Source organism: Morus notabilis, unplaced genomic scaffold (genome assembly GCF_000414095.1).
Source record: "Morus notabilis unplaced genomic scaffold, ASM41409v2 Scaffold550, whole genome shotgun sequence".
Lineage (NCBI taxonomy): Eukaryota > Viridiplantae > Streptophyta > Magnoliopsida > Rosales > Moraceae > Morus > Morus notabilis.
Window position 1 is genome coordinate 376,520 of NW_010364233.1, and position 22,994 is coordinate 399,513.

At 35.0% G+C, this 22,994-nt stretch overlaps 3 protein-coding genes across 3 annotated transcripts; all 3 read left to right on the forward strand.

Annotated features, from left to right (window-relative positions):
- The first annotated feature begins 809 nt into the window (after window positions 1-809).
- Window positions 810-1,407, forward strand: LOC21399134 (peptidyl-prolyl cis-trans isomerase). Its single transcript, XM_010106161.2, has one exon. It carries the CDS (start codon window positions 840-842, stop codon window positions 1,356-1,358), a length of 519 nt encoding a protein of 172 aa, XP_010104463.1. The 5' UTR covers window positions 810-839; the 3' UTR covers window positions 1,359-1,407.
- A 3,271-nt stretch (window positions 1,408-4,678) lies between these two features.
- Window positions 4,679-5,180, forward strand: LOC21399135 (peptidyl-prolyl cis-trans isomerase; the record flags this gene model as incomplete). Its single annotated transcript, XM_010106162.2, has 1 exon — window positions 4,679-5,180. A coding segment is annotated over one exon (453 nt), but the record flags the coding sequence as incomplete, so codon positions are not given.
- A 4,632-nt stretch (window positions 5,181-9,812) lies between these two features.
- Window positions 9,813-15,240, forward strand: LOC21399136. The gene is made up of 13 exons (XM_010106163.2): window positions 9,813-10,214; window positions 10,407-10,694; window positions 11,223-11,548; window positions 11,706-11,798; window positions 11,887-11,977; window positions 12,192-12,285; window positions 12,778-12,875; window positions 13,248-13,317; window positions 13,722-13,822; window positions 13,940-14,056; window positions 14,257-14,333; window positions 14,441-14,485; window positions 14,599-15,240. Exons 2-13 carry the CDS (start codon window positions 10,452-10,454, stop codon window positions 15,098-15,100), a joined length of 1,857 nt encoding a protein of 618 aa, XP_010104465.1. The 5' UTR covers window positions 9,813-10,214; window positions 10,407-10,451; the 3' UTR covers window positions 15,101-15,240.
- The last annotated feature ends 7,754 nt before the right edge of the window (window positions 15,241-22,994 follow it).

The following is a 22,994-nucleotide window of genomic DNA, read 5'->3' on the forward strand; positions in this document are numbered from 1 at the left end:
ATAATCTTAACCTAACAAACTTAGTCTAACCGTATACGAGAGATAAGGTAGAATAACAAAGAGATATATATCCTAATTAAAGATATTGACAGCTAGAATATTGTTACAACAAACTACGAGATAATAGTAAGACTAAGTCTTGGCTTTATCTTCAACATAAACAACTCCAAACCGTATCGATTGTCTTCATCCACAATCTTCAAAAACGTACTTCACTAACTTCCTAAATTCGATCAAACAGGGTTTTGGCGGAAATGAAAAAGGGCTGCATCTTTGTCCCATCGTTCCATGAATTATGGGCCTTGTCCAATCTAGCCCATAGAAAGTTTGCTCGACAAATAACGGTATCATTTAAGATTTTTAGGTCTCATCACTAGTTTATTAAATTTCGTTTAATTTAATTGACTATTATTAATAATTTAATAAATATCACTGATTTCATCCGTAATTTAATATATTATTTAAAATTTAATAAATTATTATTTAAAATTTAATTGATTATTATTAAAAGAGTAACTTATAATAGAACTGTGTTTAGAGTTTAGTGTTTACAATTTTCTCACGTGAAAAAACGATTTTTCGCTCCACACATTTGCCACTTTGACACTAGTATCTCCCACTTGTTGCCAGTTGCCGTTACGTGGCATCAACACAGTCACGGAGTCAAAACATTTCGAAGCTAGAAACGTGACGCGTGTAATACTCAAGACTCCCAACGGTCCAGATCCAATCCCAGACCAAGCGGCGCTCTCGTAGTATATAAGCGGTCTCAAGGCACTGCAATTACACGTACAGCATCGTCAGCTTGTTGAAATTGAATCGCGATCCTGTACTTTACAATGTCAAAATCTAAGGTGTTCTTCGACATTGCGATCGGTGGGTCCCCCGCGGGACGGATCGTGATGGAGCTCTACGCCGACGTGACGCCGCGAACGGCGGAGAACTTCCGAGCCCTTTGCACCGGAGAGAAGGGAACCGGACGGAGCGGGAAGCCGCTGCACTACAAGGGCTCGACTTTCCACCGAATCATCCCCGGGTTCATGTGCCAAGGCGGAGATTTCACGGCCGGGAACGGCACCGGCGGCGAGTCGATCTACGGCTCAAAGTTCCCGGACGAGAACTTCATAAAGAAGCACACTGGGCCGGGGGTTCTGTCCATGGCCAACGCTGGGCCCGGGACCAATGGGTCCCAGTTCTTCATATGTACGGGCGAGACGCCGTGGCTGGACGGCAAGCACGTGGTGTTCGGCAAAGTTGTGGAGGGGATGGATGTGGTGAGGGCCATGGAAAAGGTTGGATCTTCCACTGGGAGGACATCTAGAACCGTTGAGATCTCTAACTCTGGTCAAATTTCTTGAAGAATCATGTATAGTATCAGTAGTACTTCCTAAGCTCTGCTGTATATGATCAACAACTAGTCGACCGTCCCAAGTGTACTTAATTGGGTCGATCTATTTATGCTTGTGTCAAATCGTCAATGTTTTATATTTTGCTTTTTTTTTTAATAATTATTTTATTTCGGTTATGTGGATAAAAAACCGGTACTATATATATGGCGGTATAGTTGAAGTGTATTTATAGTTTTGAATTTCGAGCGGTAATTGCGTCTCATAAAAAAATGCCAAAAAGAAGGCCGCAATTGAGTCGGGAATTGACTATGAGAAAATTAAAAACACGAGAAGAACACATAAATGCACTGCAACATTGACTATGATTTTTGCGCATCCATCATTAATGAAATCCTACTGCGTGGGCATTAGCACGGTGATAATATAGATGGGAACAAAAGTGGTTCTTCTAAGAAAGACGAAGGAATTATAAAAAGTTTTTCGGGAAGAAGAAGAAGACTTTAACTCTTACATAAACCGTTTATGTAAGGGTAAAAGTCTCTAAACGGCACATAGTCCACGTCTGCACGTATCTATTCAGTTCAGTATGTTATAACTGATCAATATATATAACTGAATTCCATCCTTACATAAATGGCACGCAGATTACACGTATTTATTCAGTTCAATATACACAACTTAATGACTAATTTACCACAACAAGATATATATATATATATATATATCAGGTCAGTTTGAAACATTTTAAAACGTTTTGGACTTGTCAAAAACAAACATTTTATTAACATTTTTGAGTTTTATCCTAAATCTTTTTTCTTTGGCTTTGGAACATGCAAAACCATTTTGTTTCTCTAACTTTTTTCTTCTGAAACGAAACACCTTCTTTCATCAAGTCTAATATTATTTCTTTACATTCTCGCCTGTATTTATGACCAACAACGTGTGTTTTCAAGTCACCCGCCGTTCTTTCTTTTTATTCACTCTATTATATTTTTTCTTAAAAAAATACTTAACTACCACCCACCGTCTAATAAAATAACTGTGGGTCTCACACTGCGGGACCTATCATCTATTAAATAATAGTGCTATAATATGGATATTTTTCTTCTTGTCTCCGCGCATCTTTTGCTTTTTTGAAAGTAAGACTTAGAGGACGTTTGGTTGGAGGATTCAAACCATGTGATTCGAATCATTTTTTATTTACGTGTATTTTTTGTGAGAGAAAAAACTGTAGCGAATCACGAATCATGATTCGAATCAGGGAACGAATCCCTCTACCAAACATCCTCTTAATTATACATTTACATGGTGATATAGTTTGATTAGTATTCTAGTCAACTAAATATTAACAATCCTTACACAAACTAAATATATATTACCAAGTGTTGGATAGATTTTTTTGGAGCTAATAAAATGTAATAAGTTTTTGGGCGACTCGAGTGTATGCTAGGGAAACTACTCGAGCGTACATTAGGGAAACCACCTAAGTGTATGTTAGGCTAACTACCCGAGCGTACGCTCGGATAGGGAAGAAGTTGGAAGATCAAGAGTTATCAAGCATCAATGTCAAGTAATAGTCGACGATTAAAAGCGTTTAATGACTTAAGTTTAATTCGTTTATTAATTGTTTATAACACCCAAAAAAAGTGAAGAGACTTTTTGTATTGAAGAGAGAATAAACTCTCGAATTAATAGGAGGAATTAAACCTCTAATTCCTAATGTATTATAAATTCCTTCAGTTTGAGAGAAAAAGATACGCACTCATTTCTGAATACAATTATCTTGTAATTGTCTTCACTTTGTTCTTGTTACTTTTTCTGAGATTTTTTGTGTTCTTCGAGTGTTCTTCTAATTTTTTTAGATAATTTACTTATTCAATCTGAAGTATTAGTCTAAAAACGTTGAATAAGTATTGGATGAAATTTTACTCCAACACCAAATGCAATCTCACATCTGTCAGATTTTTTTTATTTAATAAACGAATTAGTGGTTTTAATATTATTTTTTACTTTAAATCGCTAAAAAAAAAGATAAAACAATAAAAACTTCAAATAGATACTTGTATACTTCCTGTGGTTAGAATCTGAACTATCCGATGATAGTTTATATTGGAGAATTGAGATTCTAATTCTTAAACAGCGTTTTAACAAAAGTCAAACAGCCGAAGTCAACAAAGAACCATCCTAGAAGTTAGGATCTGAAAAGAATATCTGCAGTGGATAAAAAAAAAAAAAAGGATAATAATGAAAATTTACCAAACAAAATCACTTTAATATTAAGCGAATCAAAAGGGCATACCTAGTTACCATGGCCATCATACTTTGCGTTGACGGTAAAAATTTGTCAACATGAATCTAATAAATTTTAAAATGGTTTGTTCAAATTTAATAATATAAAATTTGATTAAAAACAATCAAATAATAAAAATACACGAGAATTATAGTAATTTAGTTGATTCAAAGTTACGTTCACGGTAAAGAAGAGAAAATTTACTATTTTTTAAGAAATTATACACACTAATGCTCAGAATGAGACTCTGGGATTTCTCAACGTACAATTCCTTATTTAAATCTATTGAACATCGTCCATTTTCTTATTTAATTTAGAGATATTTTTCTTATCCTTTAGGATAGTTTTCCAAAAGATGGAGATTACAATCAACCATGACGATTTTATTGCTTAAATTTTGTATACTTGAATTGTGAATAGTAAATCTCGGAGTAAATCTCGCATATCTCTCGACTTGCGTAGACTCGACTTTATAAGCGCTTCTAGAATCATCTTTGCTTACAATGGTTAGTGCAATCGACCTCATGTCATCCTTTGTATCTCCTTAGAGCGATCGACCTCCTATGTATGTCACACTTTTTACTAGTGGTCTGTTCTTAAGAGAGTTACTATCTGATGTAGCGGCTAAGACTGAGTTATCATCGATCACTTAATGCCTTTATTTATAACGCGTGAACTCCATTCAATACATGATTTATGATTCAGAATTTTATATTATTCTTATTGCATCGTCAGATTTGATGATAAACCTCATCGAATTTGTTTATCTGACCCTTTCAATTCAAACCGCCTAGCAAATCAGCACCACCCGGTTTGGGTTTTGAAGGTAATTCTTTCACGAGTTGACCATTACGCCCTTATATGTATCTAACTCCTTGGCAATTACGCCCCTTTAGCGAGATAGCACATTCAAAGGAAATTTCTCGACCTACTAAGCTGATGAAGACATGTAAATAGTCAACATTTACGACTTGTCACTACCAAAATTGGGCATATTCTTTCTATAATTTTCAAGAGAAAATATATCCTTTCTATAATATATATATATATATACGTGACGCCGCGAACGGCGGAGAACTTCCGAGCCCTTTGCACCGGAGAGAAGGGAACCGGACGGAGCGGGAAGCCGCTGCACTACAAGGGCTCGACTTTCCACCGAATCATCCCCGGGTTCATGTGCCAAGGCGGAGATTTCACGGCCGGGAACGGCACCGGCGGCGAGTCGATCTACGGCTCAAAGTTCCCGGACGAGAACTTCATAAAGAAGCACACTGGGCCGGGGGTTCTGTCCATGGCCAACGCTGGGCCCGGGACCAATGGGTCCCAGTTCTTCATATGTACGGGCGAGACGCCGTGGCTGGACGGCAAGCACGTGGTGTTCGGCAAAGTTGTGGAGGGGATGGATGTGGTGAGGGCCATGGAAAAGGTTGGATCTTCCACTGGGAGGACATCTAGAACCGTTGAGATCTCTAACTCTGGTCAAATTTCTTGAAGAATCATGTATAGTATCAGTAGTACTTCCTAAGCTCTGCTGTATATGATCAACAACTAGTCGACCGTCCCAAGTGTACTTAATTGGGTCGATCTATTTATGCTTGTGTCAAATCGTCAATGTTTTATATTTTGCTTTTTTTTTTAATAATTATTTTATTTCGGTTATGTGGATAAAAAACCGGTACTATATATATGGCGGTATAGTTGAAGTGTATTTATAGTTTTGAATTTCGAGCGGTAATTGCGTCTCATAAAAAAATGCCAAAAAGAAGGCCGCAATTGAGTCGGGAATTGACTATGAGAAAATTAAAAACACGAGAAGAACACATAAATGCACTGCAACATTGACTATGATTTTTGCGCATCCATCATTAATGAAATCCTACTGCGTGGGCATTAGCACGGTGATAATATAGATGGGAACAAAAGTGGTTCTTCTAAGAAAGACGAAGGAATTATAAAAAGTTTTTCGGGAAGAAGAAGAAGACTTTAACTCTTACATAAACCGTTTATGTAAGGGTAAAAGTCTCTAAACGGCACATAGTCCACGTCTGCACGTATCTATTCAGTTCAGTATGTTATAACTGATCAATATATATAACTGAATTCCATCCTTACATAAATGGCACGCAGATTACACGTATTTATTCAGTTCAATATACACAACTTAATGACTAATTTACCACAACAAGATATATATATATATATATATATCAGGTCAGTTTGAAACATTTTAAAACGTTTTGGACTTGTCAAAAACAAACATTTTAGACGTCGAAAATTGAAGCAATATTTAGTATTGAATCCATTAACATTTTTGAGTTTTATCCTAAATCTTTTTTCTTTGGCTTTGGAACATGCAAAACCATTTTGTTTCTCTAACTTTTTTCTTCTGAAACGAAACACCTTCTTTCATCAAGTCTAATATTATTTCTTTACATTCTCGCCTGTATTTATGACCAACAACGTGTGTTTTCAAGTCACCCGCCGTTCTTTCTTTTTATTCACTCTATTATATTTTTTCTTAAAAAAATACTTAACTACCACCCACCGTCTAATAAAATAACTGTGGGTCTCACACTGCGGGACCTATCATCTATTAAATAATAGTGCTATAATATGGATATTTTTCTTCTTGTCTCCACGCATCTTTTGCTTTTTTGAAAGTAAGACTTAGAGGACGTTTGGTTGGAGGATTCAAACCATGTGATTCGAATCATTTTTGATTTACGTGTATTTTTTGCGAGAGAAAAAACTGTAGCGAATCACGAATCATGATTCGAATCAGGGAACGAATCCCTCTACCAAACATCCTCTTAATTATACATTTACATGGTGATATAGTTTGATTAGTATTCTAGTCAACTAAATATTAACAATCCTTACACAAACTAAATATATATTACCAAGTGTTGGATAGATTTTTTTGGAGCTAATAAAATGTAATAAGTTTTTGGGCGACTCGAGTGTATGCTAGGGAAACTACTCGAGCGTACATTAGGGAAACCACCTAAGTGTATGTTAGGCTAACTACCCGAGCGTACGCTCGGATAGGGAAGAAGTTGGAAGATCAAGAGTTATCAAGCATCAATGTCAAGTAATAGTCGACGATTAAAAGCGTTTAATGACTTAAGTTTAATTCGTTTATTAATTGTTTATAACACCCAAAAAAAGTGAAGAGACTTTTTGTATTGAAGAGAGAATAAACTCTCGAATTAATAGGAGGAATTAAACCTCTAATTCCTAATGTATTATAAATTCCTTCAGTTTGAGAGAAAAAGATACGCACTCATTTCTGAATACAATTATCTTGTAATTGTCTTCACTTTGTTCTTGTTACTTTTTCTGAGATTTTTTGTGTTCTTCGAGTGTTCTTCTAATTTTTTTAGATAATTTACTTATTCAATCTGAAGTATTAGTCTAAAAACGTTGAATAAGTATTGGATGAAATTTTACTCCAACACCAAATGCAATCTCACATCTGTCAGATTTTTTTTATTTAATAAACGAATTAGTGGTTTTAATATTATTTTTTACTTTAAATCGCTAAAAAAAAAGATAAAACAATAAAAACTTCAAATAGATACTTGTATACTTCCTGTGGTTAGAATCTGAACTATCCGATGATAGTTTATATTGGAGAATTGAGATTCTAATTCTTAAACAGCGTTTTAACAAAAGTCAAACAGCCGAAGTCAACAAAGAACCATCCTAGAAGTTAGGATCTGAAAAGAATATCTGCAGTGGATAAAAAAAAAAAAAAAGATAATAATGAAAATTTACCAAACAAAATCACTTTAATATTAAGCGAATCAAAAGGGCATACCTAGTTACCATGGCCATCATACTTTGCGTTGACGGTAAAAATTTGTCAACATGAATCTAATAAATTTTAAAATGGTTTGTTCAAATTTAATAATATAAAATTTGATTAAAAACAATCAAATAATAAAAATACACGAGAATTATAGTAATTTAGTTGATTCAAAGTTACGTTCACGGTAAAGAAGAGAAAATTTACTATTTTTTAAGAAATTATACACACTAATGCTCAGAATGAGACTCTGGGATTTCTCAACGTACAATTCCTTATTTAAATCTATTGAACATCGTCCATTTTCTTATTTAATTTAGAGATATTTTTCTTATCCTTTAGGATAGTTTTCCAAAAGATGGAGATTACAATCAACCATGACGATTTTATTGCTTAAATTTTGTATACTTGAATTGTGAATAGTAAATCTCGGAGTAAATCTCGCATATCTCTCGACTTGCGTAGACTCGACTTTATAAGCGCTTCTAGAATCATCTTTGCTTACAATGGTTAGTGCAATCGACCTCATGTCATCCTTTGTATCTCCTTAGAGCGATCGACCTCCTATGTATGTCACACTTTTTACTAGTGGTCTGTTCTTAAGAGAGTTACTATCTGATGTAGCGGCTAAGACTGAGTTATCATCGATCACTTAATGCCTTTATTTATAACGCGTGAACTCCATTCAATACATGATTTATGATTCAGAATTTTATATTATTCTTATTGCATCGTCAGATTTGATGATAAACCTCATCGAATTTGTTTATCTGACCCTTTCAATTCAAACCGCCTAGCAATATATATATATATATACACACACACACACACACTCTTATTTACTGCACATTCAAAGTTTAGAGCAAATTATGTAGTTGTTGTACATTTATTGCTGAATGTTGACTTTAAAAATTGAGTAATGTTAGGAGCACCAATTCAAATATTAATTAATATAGTATGTAAATCTTTATTTTTTTTATTGGTAGATATAACTTCTTATTATTAATAGACGTAATAATATTTTAAACACCAACCAATATAAAACAACAACTCACATGACACGTCAATTGATATATAAGAGTTGAGATTTGAGTTGGTATCTATAACATTATTTTTAAAAAGTCCAAGCAAAAGGAAAAAGAAAAAAAAAATGAGACTATTTGATCTAACAACACCGGGGTTTACTATTTGCTGGAAATTGTAGCTTCATTATGTCATGTATAAAAATTTGAAAAAAAAAAAAAACCGTAATTGAAATGATATGCGTAATAACTAACTCCAAACGAAGCTCTTTATTCTTCTATATTGTTAAGTAATGATATTGTGATAATAGAGTAGGCAAAATGTATATTCAATTGGCAAAGCACAAAAACAACTACTATAAGACAAAAGTCTATGCCGGTCGAGCATAGCGAATATCAAATTACTAGAATATTATACTTTTTTTTTCCTCTGACTCAATCAACCGTAGATAAAACAAATTGAAGAGAGCTGAAAATTTCAGGTTATCTAGAGGGCCATGTTGTTGGTGTGATAGAGACTAGTATACAATCATTTGATTTGGAAAATCAACATTTTGAACGTTCTGAATTCCTAATATAAATTAGACAAATGTCCATTATTTTATCTGATTTTTTTTTACGATATCTAGAAAAGTAAACGCAAGAGAGTTTTTCCAAGCCTTAGTTTAATGAAACCTATTATCTTGGTTACATTATTTAGCTCAAGGCTAATGCTTTTTTCAGGTCGTTATCATGTGATATACTAATTTTTGGAGAAAAAAATCATCAACAAACGATAAATAAAAGAGTAATGTTAGAGACAACAACTCAAATTTAAATTTTTGTGTATTAATTTATGCGTTATGTGATTGTCATATTTTTATTGATAGATGTAATATTTTATTATTAAGTGACATAAAAATATTTTAAATGTCTATTAATATAAAAATGACCCCTGACATGTCACATCAATTGACATGCAAAAATTGAGATTTGAGTTTGTGTACTTAAAATTAATTCTAAATAAAAGAACAAAAGGATTTGAATTCAAGTAACGGCCATGTACAGTTCAACATATTGTGGAGATTACAACAAATGAGACATGGATTTGGCAAGCAAAGCAACTGAGAAAATAGAGAATTATTATTATTACACAAGTAATTAATTTGAAAATTTTCATGTAAGCAGATGTTTTCATCCTTTCAAGTCTATGCCAACCAGGTGAATTTGGTTATTGCAATTTGCGTATCTCGTACGCAAATTAAACCGGGAGGGGTAAAATGGTAAATGGGTACGTGGAAGACTGGACGATGACGTCAAGTCCATACAAAGAAACAGAGAGAGAGAGAGAGGGGGGGCGGGATTTTCATATTCCTTCGCTCTCTCTCTCTCTCTCTCGCGTTCATACAAAGAAGAGTCAGAAGGAGGCGATCCTCTCTCTCTTTCTCATTCTCTCATTCAATGCAATTTTCTCAGGTCAAATTCCCATGCCCACTAGATTTCCGTCGTCGTAATAACGCGTTCTTTTTAATCCTCTCCCAACCTACCAAATCATATATATCAATATCCCTTGTTTTTAGTTCATTTTGCATTCATTATTATTATTTCACCCCAACTAACTAAAATTCTGTTCTCTCTCTCAATCTATAGTTCTCAACATTCTCTTCCACACTGTAACCAATCTCGCTCTCCTCTCTCTCTCTCTTTTTCTCTTCACAAAAAATTCTATAATTTTCCTTTGATACTCTCGGCAAACAGGCAAAGAAGTGAGTTCCTTTTCCGTACGATTGTTGTTGTTGTTAAGTTCTTTTTCCGTACGGTTGTTGTTGTTGTTTTTATTTTTATTTTTATCTGGGGTTGATTTCTGAGGAAGTTGGGTTTTTTCGAGCAAAATTGAGAGAAACAGATTCGCTCAGTTATTTTATTTTATATTTTCATTTTTCTACGTTCTTCTTCAGGTTTAAATCAGAGAATTTTACAAAAAAAAAAAAAAAAAAAAAAAAATGGGAGCTGTTTGCTCAGCAGGGACTACGAAGCGAAGTGTAAAAGACGAAGGAAATAATTTGAGATTTTCCGGAAAGCTGAAAACAAAAAGGAGCTTTGGTAAGACGAAAGAGAAGTCGTATCAGTACTCTAATGGGTATAATTCCGGGAAAACGCAGAACACATACGATGTAGACGAGCGACAATTGTCGTTTTCCAGCGAATTGAAGCCGTCAACGCCGGCTAGGACGGGAGCTACCAAGGTATGTTGCCAATTAGGTTTTTAAAATGTCGTTTCTGATTTTGTGGGCGGAATTAGTCCAACTTTATTCTGGAACAAGCGGAAGCGACACAAACATTAATGTAAATTTATGTTGTATAATTTTGTAGAACAATTGCACAATTTAATGAAGGGGCATCGACTAAAAGTTATTTAAATTCAATCCAGTTTATTGCTAGCTTAATTTGAAAAGCATTAACTTGCTATCCAGTGGGGAAATTTGGAAATATTTTTCTATGAATGCACATTTACCAGATTTTTTATACTTTTTTAGATATTTATGTTGTTGTAGTATCATATAGAATTGGGGTGAAGTTATATTTTAAGCTGACGTTAGAATACAATTTGTTGAATTTATCTTTGAGAATTTCCATCTGAGGTTTAATTAATGAAAATAGCATTGAAGGAAACTTGAATCAGTAAACAAAGATTTTCTTTTAGTTCACTATGGTTTTGATGTATCAATGCTTATTATTATGTGTACTGGTTAAATGTTGCATTTCTTTTTTAGGCTCCACATAAGAGCTCAGCCCTCGGAAGGGCCGGCATTGTTGGTCTGGAGAGGGCAGTAGAAGTTTTAGATACACTTGGAAGTAGCATGTCAAATTTGCATGCCAATGGTGGGTTTGTCTCTGGCGTTGCTTCCAGAGGGAATAAGATTTCTATTTTGGCATTCGAAGTAGCTAATACGATTGCCAAGGCTTCGAACTTGTTGGAATCTCTTTCGAAAGAAAATGTCCAGTTCCTAAAGAAAGATGTTTTACATTCTCAAGGAGTTCAACTATTAGTCTCCACAGACATGGTGGAGTTGCTAAGTATTGCTGCTGCTGATAAAAGGTAGTTGATAGTTATTTCATATTTGGTAAGAGGAGGTGCTAAGTATTACTTTTGTGATGAGTTCTGTCCTCTCTTTTATGGCTGGGAAATTCAATTTACAAGTATCAACTTCTATTTTATATCTTCCTGAATGAATTTTTTCCTTCGGAATGCAAAGGGAGGAGCTTGATGTTTTCTCGCGAGAAGTAATTAGATTTGGAGATCTATGTAAGGATCCACAGTGGCACAACCTTGGTCGTTTCTTTTCTGGGTAAATTCCTTACTGAGATGGCTATGGGATGATAATTGTTTTGTGCTATCAGACAATGCAATAATACTTGAAATGGTGCAAATTTCAGATTAGATTCAGATGATTCTATTCATAGACAACAAAGAGAAGAGGCAGAAATGAAAATGCATGAATTGACTGTTCTCGCTCAACACACTTCTGTAAGTGACGTTTTCATATTGATTAAAGCTCATTACACATGTACTCCAGCTACTTGGTAATATTTGAACTCTCCAAAAGCACAACTGTTCTATTTTAAAACTAAAGTGGCCACACTTGTATGCTACCTGCTCCTCCCATTGCAACTCTTAATAGATCTTTCTTTAATTATTATGACATCTAATTTGAAGAACCTAACTCCCTTTAAATGTGCAGGAACTATACCACGAGTTAAATGCTTTGGACAGATTCGAACAAGATTACAGGCAAAAGGTCGAGGAAGTGGAAGCCTTAAATCTCCCTAGAAGAGGTTGGCCATAGTAAATATATTCTTAAGCGTTTCTCATGTTATGAGTAACTTTTAACTGTATAGTTGGTGCCAACTTAAGCAAGATTTTTACATTTCTAAATTTTAGAAAAAAATGATTGCATGACATGCTTCCCTAATTTCACGGGAGATGATAATATGTCTATATCTACAGTAAATGTGTGCATCAAATAGTTAGCAAAGAACCTTTCTGATCTTATAGGTATTCTTTGTTTTTTCTTTTTTTTTTTTTTAACACCTGGTTTGCATTACTTCACCTGTCCTTGGTCTTCTATATACAACAGTTTGTAATTAATTTGCTACCGCTCTTTGTTTTCCACTTTAATTTTACAGAATATTGTTTGTAGATGAACCCGTGAAAATTGTTTCTAGATGCTCAATTCGGATTGAATGGTGTCAAATATCTGCTAGGGGCTCCTTTGAACTAGAATGCACTATAACTTTATTAACAGTGATTTTTCATTGTAATTGTAGGAGAGAGTCTCAAGATGTTACACAGTGAGTTAAAACAACAAAGAAAGCTTGTAAGGAGCTTGAAAAAGAAATCTCTTTGGTCTAGAAATTTGGAGGAGGTATTCTGTTTTAACCACTTGTTACAATTACTAGAGGATTGCACTCTGTTATCTGGAATTATTTTGGGAGTAAAGTAAATCATTTGCTTTTCTTTTTTTTTTTTATTATTATTTTCTTTCTTTCTAATCTGGAAGATCTTGATAGCTGCTATTGGTTACATTTGCATTCTAAATTTCAAACTGTCGACATAGCCTTTCTGTTGAGAATAACATTTCTGGAGATGTAGATGATATTCAACAATGACGCGTGTTGTCCTTATAAAAGAACTTTGATATATCAGTTTAGCTATCCACAGGAAAACTTGTCCTCGAAAATTCTGTAATTCAGAATAATCTAATTACTTATAATCGAGATAATTTTCCTCTTTGCAGATTGTGGAGAAGCTTGTTGATATTGTTACTTATGCACATCAAGCGATCTCAAAAGCATTTGGAAAAAATGGTATGAAATATTTCTTGATTTGATCATTAGTGATTCCACAAGTTCAGTCATCGTATGGTACATATGTATGAGTCTGTGACTATATGCTAGTTGCACTTGCAATTTTCTTCCCTTGATCATGTTTCAAGGGTGTCAATTAGCGACTTTAAACGTGTTTATTGTCCAGTTCATGACAAGTGAAGGAATCTTAAGAGGAATTTCAATTATCATTGCTGTTAGGGGACATATCTACCATCATTTAGTGATACACAAATTTGTCATAACATTTGCTTATATCTATGATCTTGTCTGAATATCATTCCAGCATATGGCTGTATGTAACGAGGGCTAAATGTTCATGGCTTTAGTAAAATTTGTTTTAGATAATACCCTTCATTCTTAAAGGACTTGTCTATTCATGACAGTTGCAAAGTTTGGAACAGAGCAAAGGAAAGATTCTCAAAGGCTGGGTGTTGCCGGTCTTGCATTACATTATGCCAATGTCATCAATCAGATAGATAACATTGTAATCTCAATTCTTATCTTATTCTGTAATGGGCATGTTTCATTTAGTTGCCACACATTTGCTAAATTCTATTGTACTATTGTAGTCCACTCACACATTTAAGTTTTCCCTGATTAGGCATCTCGGCCAAGCTGCCTGCCTCCAAATATGAGGGACACATTATATCATGGGTTGCCAAACAGTGTCAAGACAGCTTTACGGTCTCGGTTGCAGACTCTTAATGCAAAAGAACAGGTATGTTATCTGGAGAATGGTCAAGAGATGCATTTCTATATCAATATCCGCACGTCATCATTTCTTGAAATTTTCATCAGCATATTTTTAATCTGCTTCATAGAGTTTGAGATGTAACGTACGTAACTACTGTTCTAATTTGCCTTTTTTCTTTTCAATTATTGTTCTCATGTGATCGCTTCACGTTTTGTCTTCCACAGCTCTCTGTGTCACAGATCAAGGCTGAAATGGAAAAGACTCTACAGTGGCTTGTTCCAGTTGCTACCAATACCAACAAGTAGGTTAAGTGGAAGTTTTAAAACCTGCTTTAATATGTTTTCCCGTGCTCACAATCTTAAGTTTTTGGTGCAACTTTCTTAATATTTTTATGCTATATGGTGGCAGAGCACATCAAGGTTTTGGATGGGTCGGAGAATGGGCAAATTCTGGGTCAGTAGCCAATACCCTCCCTCTGCTGTGTGTGCGTACAAAAGTGAAAGAAAACACCTTATTCAATAGTTCTATGCATAATTTTGACTTCGTTCTTCTCCTTCATTTGTCAGTCCCGAGTTTGGCAAGAGCACAAGCACGCAAAACAACCTGGTTCGCCTTCAGACACTATATCATGCAGATAAGCAGAAGACAGATGTATACATACTAGAATTGGTAACATGGCTTCACCACCTAATTTGCTTGGCAAGACATAAAGATAATGGATTGAAACCTTTGCCTACTCGGTCTCCAACGCGAAAGGGACTAAATTTGCACAGCAAAATGCAACGTTTTCTATCCATGGACCTTAGCACTAAACCTCACAAGGTTCAACTTTCACAAGAGGATAGATATTTGTTAGAAGAGGTAATTGGAAGGAGGAAGGGAGTCCTAGGAGTAAGCAAAAGTCAAGAATTTGTTATTTCTAAGAGCAGAGAAACCAGATTTTGGACGCGGAGCAGGAGTACTGGGAGTTCACCTGATAGGGAAGTGCCTGCTAGACGATGCTCTGAGCGCTCCAGGACTGACGTTTTAGATGTTATGGATGGGTTGGATTTAACAATTTGCAATTGAGAGCTTTTGCTGTTCCCATTTTTCAATATTCTTTCGTCATCTGGTCTATTTACTCCTCATGTACATATTTCCGGGACAGTTCTTATTTTGTTGTATATAACCCTTATACACAGTTTATACGAAGTGAATTGTTTCGTGCTTATGCGGGTTTTTAGATTATATAGGCTGCGTCTGTTCTGTTGAGATTTTTATGAAGTAATTGTTTACCATTAATATTTTGAGAAAATTAGATGTTTTTCTTGATAGGAAGGAAACATAAAATTTTCTCAAAATACTTTTATCTATATAGAAAATTATACTGTGATTTGTTTATGTTATTTAAGTAATTGTCTCTTTATATACAATAGTTAAATAATGTGTTATGTGCGGTGTTCAGTATATTATATTTTTTGAACATACAAATTTAAAATTTGTTTTTAAGTTTAATTTTTTTTATCTATTATTTTCTTTAGAGTTTAGCTCAATAAAAACAAAATTTCAATAGATCACATTTAAAAGAGTTTTTATTGGGGGCAATAAAAGAAATAAAGCAAGAAGCAAAAAAACAAAAAAACAAAATGACAAGCAATAAAAGCTGAAAAAAATGAATGGGAACGAAACTTGAAAGACAATTTGATTAAGTAAATATTTAAAGGATGTAAAAGAATATTTAAGAAAGATGTATTTTAAAAAAAAAGATTATTACTTAATAGAGAATAATTAAATTAGAAGAAAAATTTTCTTTTATGATGTACATTTCAAAATGAAGATGTAAGAATGTACAAGGGAAAATTAAGAATATGTAAGTAAGGAAATATTTGTAAAAAATTTATTTTAACAAAGACAAACTAAGAAAGAAAAATAATCTAATGAAGTGGATTTGAAAATATATAATAATAAAGTAGAAGAAAAGCAATATAAATTAATAAAAAGTGAAAAATATAATTAAAAAAGATGAAAGGTAAAAAGAAAAATTAGCAAAAAATATAAAAACAAAAGAAAAAGGCGATTAATAAATGGCCCGAGAGCTAAATAATTGAAAATGTTGTGAAGAAAAGCTATTTAAAAGACACGTGCTTGAGAAAAATTGTTGAATACTTTTGATATAAGAAGCATTACCGAAAAAAATTAAGCAGGGACACATTCGTAAAAATTTATTTAATAGGTTTAAGAGAGGAAAAATCTATTTTAAAAAAGCACATTAAAAATGAATTAAAATGTACATGAGTCTCTGGCAAAAAAAAAAAAAGTAAAAAAAAATATACATTTAAAAAAATTATTTTAACAGAAACAAAGTGATAAAAGGAGTATTTTAAAATAAAGTGCATAGAAGCTTTAACTTAGTAGCATATCAATATCTAAATATTCTATTATAGCAGTCATCAAAGATTCAGTCCCATTTATTCTGCACCTAGGATCTAAAATAATTACTAATGCATATAACATATGACAACCTGACCAATAACTTTTAAATTTAGTTTCCATTAGCTTAACTATGTTTTCAAAAAGTTCAGTATCCCTATAATAAGAAAATGTTTCTGAAATATTAAATAGTTGATGTAAAGGTAAATGTACAGTAGGATAATAAACTCCGGAAAGTAATTCAGTAGCATTGTAGAAAACTTCTAAAAATTTAAAAAAATACTCACCAATCTGCCACTCTGTATCGAAAATTAAAAGTTGATCGTTCTTACTATTTACATACGTTGTGATGAGTTGTTGATATAGGAGTGCAGCATTCAACATTAAATATGTGGAATTCCATCTATGTCTCACGTCAGTTAGGAACCTTCTTGGGTGCATCTGACTGTTCCTGCAATATTGTTTGAATTCTTGGAGCCGAGCTTCAGAACTAGATATGAAGAATAAAGATTCTCTAATATTTGTTAGATTAGCTGAAATATGTTCAATTCCTGCTTGAACTACTAAATTGATTATGTGACACGGACACCGTTGATGAAAAAAATTCCTCCCTAAACGCTCGTTTCAAACTACGTTTAAACATATTAATTGCATCCGTGTTAGCTGATGTGTTATCAAAAGTAATAGTTAAAACTTTATCTTCTATCCCATATTAATATATAGTTTTATTACACCCCGCCCATAGATCAGAAGTACAAGATACAATAGCATTAAAAGACCTAAAATTATGAACTAGAGATTGTCTCATTACATAAAACAATTTCGTGCAATCAGAACGAGTTGTGTTTCTACTTACCCGTTTAAATTGTGGGCAGAAGGCCGTCTGTATGAATTCTTCGAACGACTCATCATCTGCAAAAGAAAGAGGTAATTCGGCACTCGCTAGAAATTTAGCTAGTGCCTCACGAGCATATTGTGCATCGTATGTAGTGTTGGAACTTTGGGCCGGCGGGCAGGCCTGAGGCCTAAATTTTTCAGGCTCGACAGGTAGGCCCAATTGCCGGGCCGTCCAAAGTTGTAAATTCAGGCTCGGGTAGCCCGAAAATGGACACCATGCTAGAGCCCGCCGCTGTGTAGGTGCCGTCAACTGCCGTCTGTCGGAGTTTTTTTTGAATATTTCCGGCCAAGCCTGATTTGCCCGAGAAACGGTCAAAATTTTGACCGTTGGTGCCCGACCCGAAAATAAGTCCAAAAACCCGATTTTGCCCGAATGCCCGAACTGGCCGAATGCCCAAAAACCTGATTTTGCCCGAATGCCTGACATGCCCGAAAACCCGTCCAACGGCTAGTTTTTTGATTGTTGCCGCCCGAACTCGACCCGCCGAAGCCCTAAAGTAGCTGTTGCACCCGATTTTTTATGAAAAAAAATCAATTTTTTAACCAAAAAATTTCCCTATAAATACCCCCCATCCCCCACACATTTTCTCACTCAAACTCTCTCAATTTCTCTCAATCCTTCTCAATTTCTCTCAATCTCTCTCAATCTCTCAAATCTCTCTCACAATTTTTCCAAAAACTATCACATTATCCTAAAGCTCTCTCGCTCAAATCGCTCTTATATTTTTATAATGGATCATTTTGGTTATAATGGTATTCCCATTGATGCCCAACACAACGTGAAAGAAGGGCAATTTCCCACTAATAAATTTGTTACGCAGGAATCTACTAATCCGAGCCCTGGTGGATGTACTGGAGGTCGTGGTCGCAATGGTGGTGGGCGTGGAGAAGCGGCGAGTGCCAGTGCGACTGCGTCTGCAAGTGTTGCAACCTCTAGGAGGAAATGGAAGCGCACCTCGACAGTTTTGGATCACTTCGACACAATTAAGGAGATCGACAATGAAGGTAACACTAAACATATAGCTTAGTGTAAATATTATTTATCTAAATTACAAGGTGACACTATTCATGGCACCACACACTTGAGAAGACACTCCAAAAAGTGTTTTCAAAAGCTTAGGCAATTCGGCGGATCCGAACTCCGCCAAACACAATTATCTTTTGATCGCGCAACCGGTGGTCTAACCACTTAGAAATACGATCCGCAAGTAGATCGTATGGAAGTTGCACGAATGATAGCTGCTTTAGATCAACCACTTAGTTTTGTTGAGCATCCTAATTGGCAACGATATATTAAGGTTGTACATAATCCTAATACATAGTTCACTTCAAAAACTACTCTTAGAAAATATTTATTAAAATTATTTAAAAAAGAAAAGAAGCATTAATAAACCTTTTACACTTGACTAGCGGGTGCATTGCGTTAACGGCAGATATTTAGTCTGCTGTTGCCAATAAAGATTATTTAGCTGTAACCGGACATTACTTTAAAGGATTTGATTTAGATAAGAGAATATTAGGTTTTAAATGTGTTCTAAGATCACATAGCGTGAATTTAATATATAATACCATTTTAAATGTAATTGATGAATTTAGATCAAGAGATAAAGTAATGGCTATAACATTAGATAATGCTAGTGTCAATACAAAGTAATTGAGTTCTTTGAAAATGATTTAAGTTTATTTGGTGACGATACTATTTTCCACCAATGTTGTGCATGTCACGTAATTAATTTAATTGTTAACTCTGGTTTAAAAGAAATGGGTAATCACATTAAAAAAATTAAAGATTGTCTTGCATGGATTCAAGGTAGTAACCAAAGACAAGAAGATTGGTTTAGGTTCTTTCAAGCATTAAATATACCTCCTAGAGCATTAGCGTTAGATATGCCTATAAGATAGAACTCAATTTATATAATGCTTCAACAATGCATCTCCTATAAGGATGCTATAACAAACTATATATGTGCAAAAGTAGGAGTAGGACATATAGACGCATATGATTGGTAAATTGCCGAAGTTTTGTATCAATGTTTAGGTAGGTCTCATGAAGTTACTCTAAAACTTAGTGGAACATATTACCCAACATCACCTTTAGCTTTAGGTGAACTTTTACGAATTAGTATTTTATTTAGCGAATATAGGGAGGACCCCATCTTAGGAGTTCCTATCCATTTTATGCAAAAAAAAAAAATCTATAAAATATTGGTCTAAGTTGCCTTTGTTGTATGATTTAGGTACTATTTTTGATCATAGATTAAAATTAGAAGGTTTAGAAAGTGATTTAGAAAACTTAGGTGAATTTTTAGGTATCAATTGTTCGGACTAATATCCAATAATAAAGGAAAAAATATATTCCATCTATAGTAAATATGAGATTAGGTTTAGAAGCACAAACTCTAGAGTACAAGAACCGCAACAACAAGATGAAAACCCACATTCATTCTTGAATGTTTTCGGATTGAAGAAGAAGAAGAAGACAACTCAAACAGAAGCTGGGAGTGGATCTTCATCAACAAGTGGCAGTGGCAGCGGTGGCAGCAGCTTCAACGTGCTTATGGCGTACCTTAGTGAAGGCTTAGTAGTCGACGGTACGGCAGAATCGTTTAACTTAGTTCAATAGTGGAGGGCACGAGCATTAACTTGGCCAATCCTAACTCAATTGGCAATGGATATATTTTTGATCTCAGTCTCCACTATTTCATCTGAACAAGCCTTCAATATGATAGGAAGAATACTTGCGGAACGTCAGAATGCATTGTAAAGGGACATTGTTGAAGCCTTGGTCTGCATTAAGGATTGGGATCGGGCCGATTAACGTCTACAGGATACAATTTCGCCAGTAAGCCAAGAATGGATCGATGAATTTAATCGATTAACATTTAAATTTGAAGACGATCCTTCAGCTTCAAATTAAATTGTAAATTTGTAATTTGTAAATATGTATTTACTTTTGACATTGTAATTGTATAACTTTGTAAGTTTGTAAAATTTGTAATTCGTCACAAAATGATTGTACTCTTTTTTCCTTGTCAAGTTTTTATCCCAATTAGGTTTTTTTTTTGTAAGGGTTTTAACGAGATAATCATGAATTACGAATTTAAAAATTAATATGATTAATTTATTAAATTGTGTTAATAATATTTGTTGAATGTTGATTTTAATTTTTATATAATTTTAACACAAAATAACTTAATAATTATAAAAATTTAAAAATATAAAAAAATAAGGCCTATTCAGGCGGGCTCGGGCAGCCAAATATAAGCCCGCGGCCCGTTCAAGGGCATTTTCAGGCTCGGGCGGGCGGCCTGAATTTTTCGGGTAGGTCGGGTCGGGCTTCGGGCAAAAAATCAGTATTTTCGGGCGGTCGTGGGCGGCCCGTCCAAAGTTTCAGCACTAATCATATGTAAACTTTTGCAACCCTTGTGATGTGAGTGATAATGTTTGTTGAGGGGAGTCTACACTCCCACCTTGGTGCAATGGTAGACATGTTTTCTAATGTCTATCCAGATAACCAGTAACCCCACCATTTTTATTAGAAAAGTGTTTTTTACAATGTTTACATGCTGCATGAATTTCCATTTCACCTGTTTTTGGATTTGATCGGGGCGCCTCTGAGAAATGCTGCCATGCAGGAGAAGTTCGCGGTCTTTTTCCCCTACTGCGTTCTCCAACTTCCTCGTTGTGCACTGAAGCATTATCAATCGGTGCATTTTCCGGTTCAATGGGGATGGGGTTAGAAGGCATCATTTCATTCTCAAAAAATGGCTAATCACCAAGCTCAGGGAGAGCAGTGAAATCAGAGAAGTTTGATGCGGCCATTTTTTAAAAATTGATTGAACTTAAACTTTGTAAATGAAAGAGCAAGAAAATGAGTGATCGCGAGAGAAAAGCTTAGAATCAAAATTAAAGAGACAAGATGAGAGATAGAATGAGAGTGTGATGTGAAGTTGAGAGTGAATTGTTGTGCGGGATTTAGGGTGAGATTAAGGGATATTTATAAGGGATTTTGGGGGCTTTTTTCATATTGTGACCATTGGGCCCTTCGCGGGCCCAACAGTCACAATCCTCATAGCCTGGAGGGGCTTTTTGACGGGCCATTTGCGAGCCTGGGCCGGGTCGAACAAGGGCCGAATTCAGCTTGGGCTGAACTGGGCTTGGGTCGGGTCGCAGGCCTTCACGGGCTTGGGCCGAGGGATGAGAAGCCACGGCCCAACCCTAGCCCATCAAACGTGCCGGGCGGGCACGGCCCGTAATAGTACCGTATCGGGCCGTGCCAAATCTGACACTATTACGGGCGGGGCCGGGCCGGCCATGGACGGCCCAACCCATTTAACAACTCTAGCTTTAAGCGAAGAAAAAAGAAAATAAAAAGAAGAAAACCTAGAAAAAAGTAAAAAAGAAAATGATCAAAAAGGTAGAAAAGTAAAAAATAAAAAGAAAGAAAAGCAAAAAGATTGACACATGATCAAATGAGATAATAGATGATAAAGTACTTTAAAAATGCATATACAAAAAAGATTAATTTCAAAAATTTCCCTCGAATTATGACCCTAAGAGCAAAAAGATTGACACATGATCAAATAAGATAATAGATGAAAAAAGTACTTTAAAAATGCATATCATTACAAAAAAAAAGATTAATTTCAAAAATTCCCCTCGAACTATGACCATTGTAACACTTTGCCCCTCGAATTTTAAAAAGTAACATCTGTTTCTCCCGAACTTTGTTCCGTTAAAAAGTTTTATCATTTTGTTATAATGATTGACGAAAATCACCACGTGTCATTTTAGGAGAGTATTATCGTAAGGAGGACATATGAGAGCAATTTGAGTAAACATTTCTCATACTTTTCTACAATTTTTTCCTTTTCTTTGTAAGGCCTAACAAGCACCCGAGAATCACAAACAAAATGTGGGTTTCCTTTAGCCAAGATGAGCTTCACAGTCTCTGGATACACAAAAGTAACAGACCCAAACATCCACTTTTGTTGATATAAGATTCTCACATCTTGAATAGGTCCATAGATGTTAATCCAGAATTAACATCCTTGGACAACCCGAAATACGCGTTTGCCGGAGAGAATATTTCTTCGACGAGATTTTCACTTGTAGAATTGTATAAAGAATACCCATAACTGTTGCTGATGTTGTTGTTCATAACACTGGCGTAAGAATTCGGAGGACTTGGAAATGGGTTGGGCCTGGAAATGGGGTTGAAAGGAGAAGAAGAAAATGATGATGATAATGATGATTTAGGGAGAATAGCCAAGTGGATTTTTCCTGTTTGATCTTATATTGAAATTGAAACTAAAGAAGTGAAGAACACAGAACAAAAGGGAAAATTGGGGATGTACGTGAATGAGCTCACACCAGCGGGAGCGGGAGACGGAGGGATTCACACCATCGTGAAGTAGGAGATCAACGTCTTGCTATCGGAGGAGGCTGGGTAACACCACCGTCGGTAGGGAGGAGGAATGGGTTTCCTTCCATTGAGGGATTCACACTGCCATCAAAGCGGGGGCAGGATCATGCATCGTCGACGTATGGGATTTAGATCCGATGCCAGTGCCAAAGGTTTCCGTCATCATAATCGTGGTCTAACTTAAGAAACGAGATACAACATTTTTTTTGGAGAGCAAATGTACATATGAGA

Excerpts from the sequence above, each read along its gene's own strand:
- LOC21399134 (XM_010106161.2), top strand. The coding sequence starts at position 840 with ATGTCAAAATCTAAGGTGTTCTTCGACATTGCGATCGGTGGGTCCCCC.
- LOC21399136 (XM_010106163.2), top strand. The coding sequence starts at position 10,452 with ATGGGAGCTGTTTGCTCAGCAGGGACTACGAAGCGAAGTGTAAAAGAC. Across the intron at positions 12,286-12,777 it reads CTTAAATCTCCCTAGAAGAG|GAGAGAGTCTCAAGATGTTA; the intron begins GTTGGCCATAGT and ends TTGTAATTGTAG. Across the intron at positions 14,057-14,256 it reads CTCTTAATGCAAAAGAACAG|CTCTCTGTGTCACAGATCAA; the intron begins GTATGTTATCTG and ends TGTCTTCCACAG.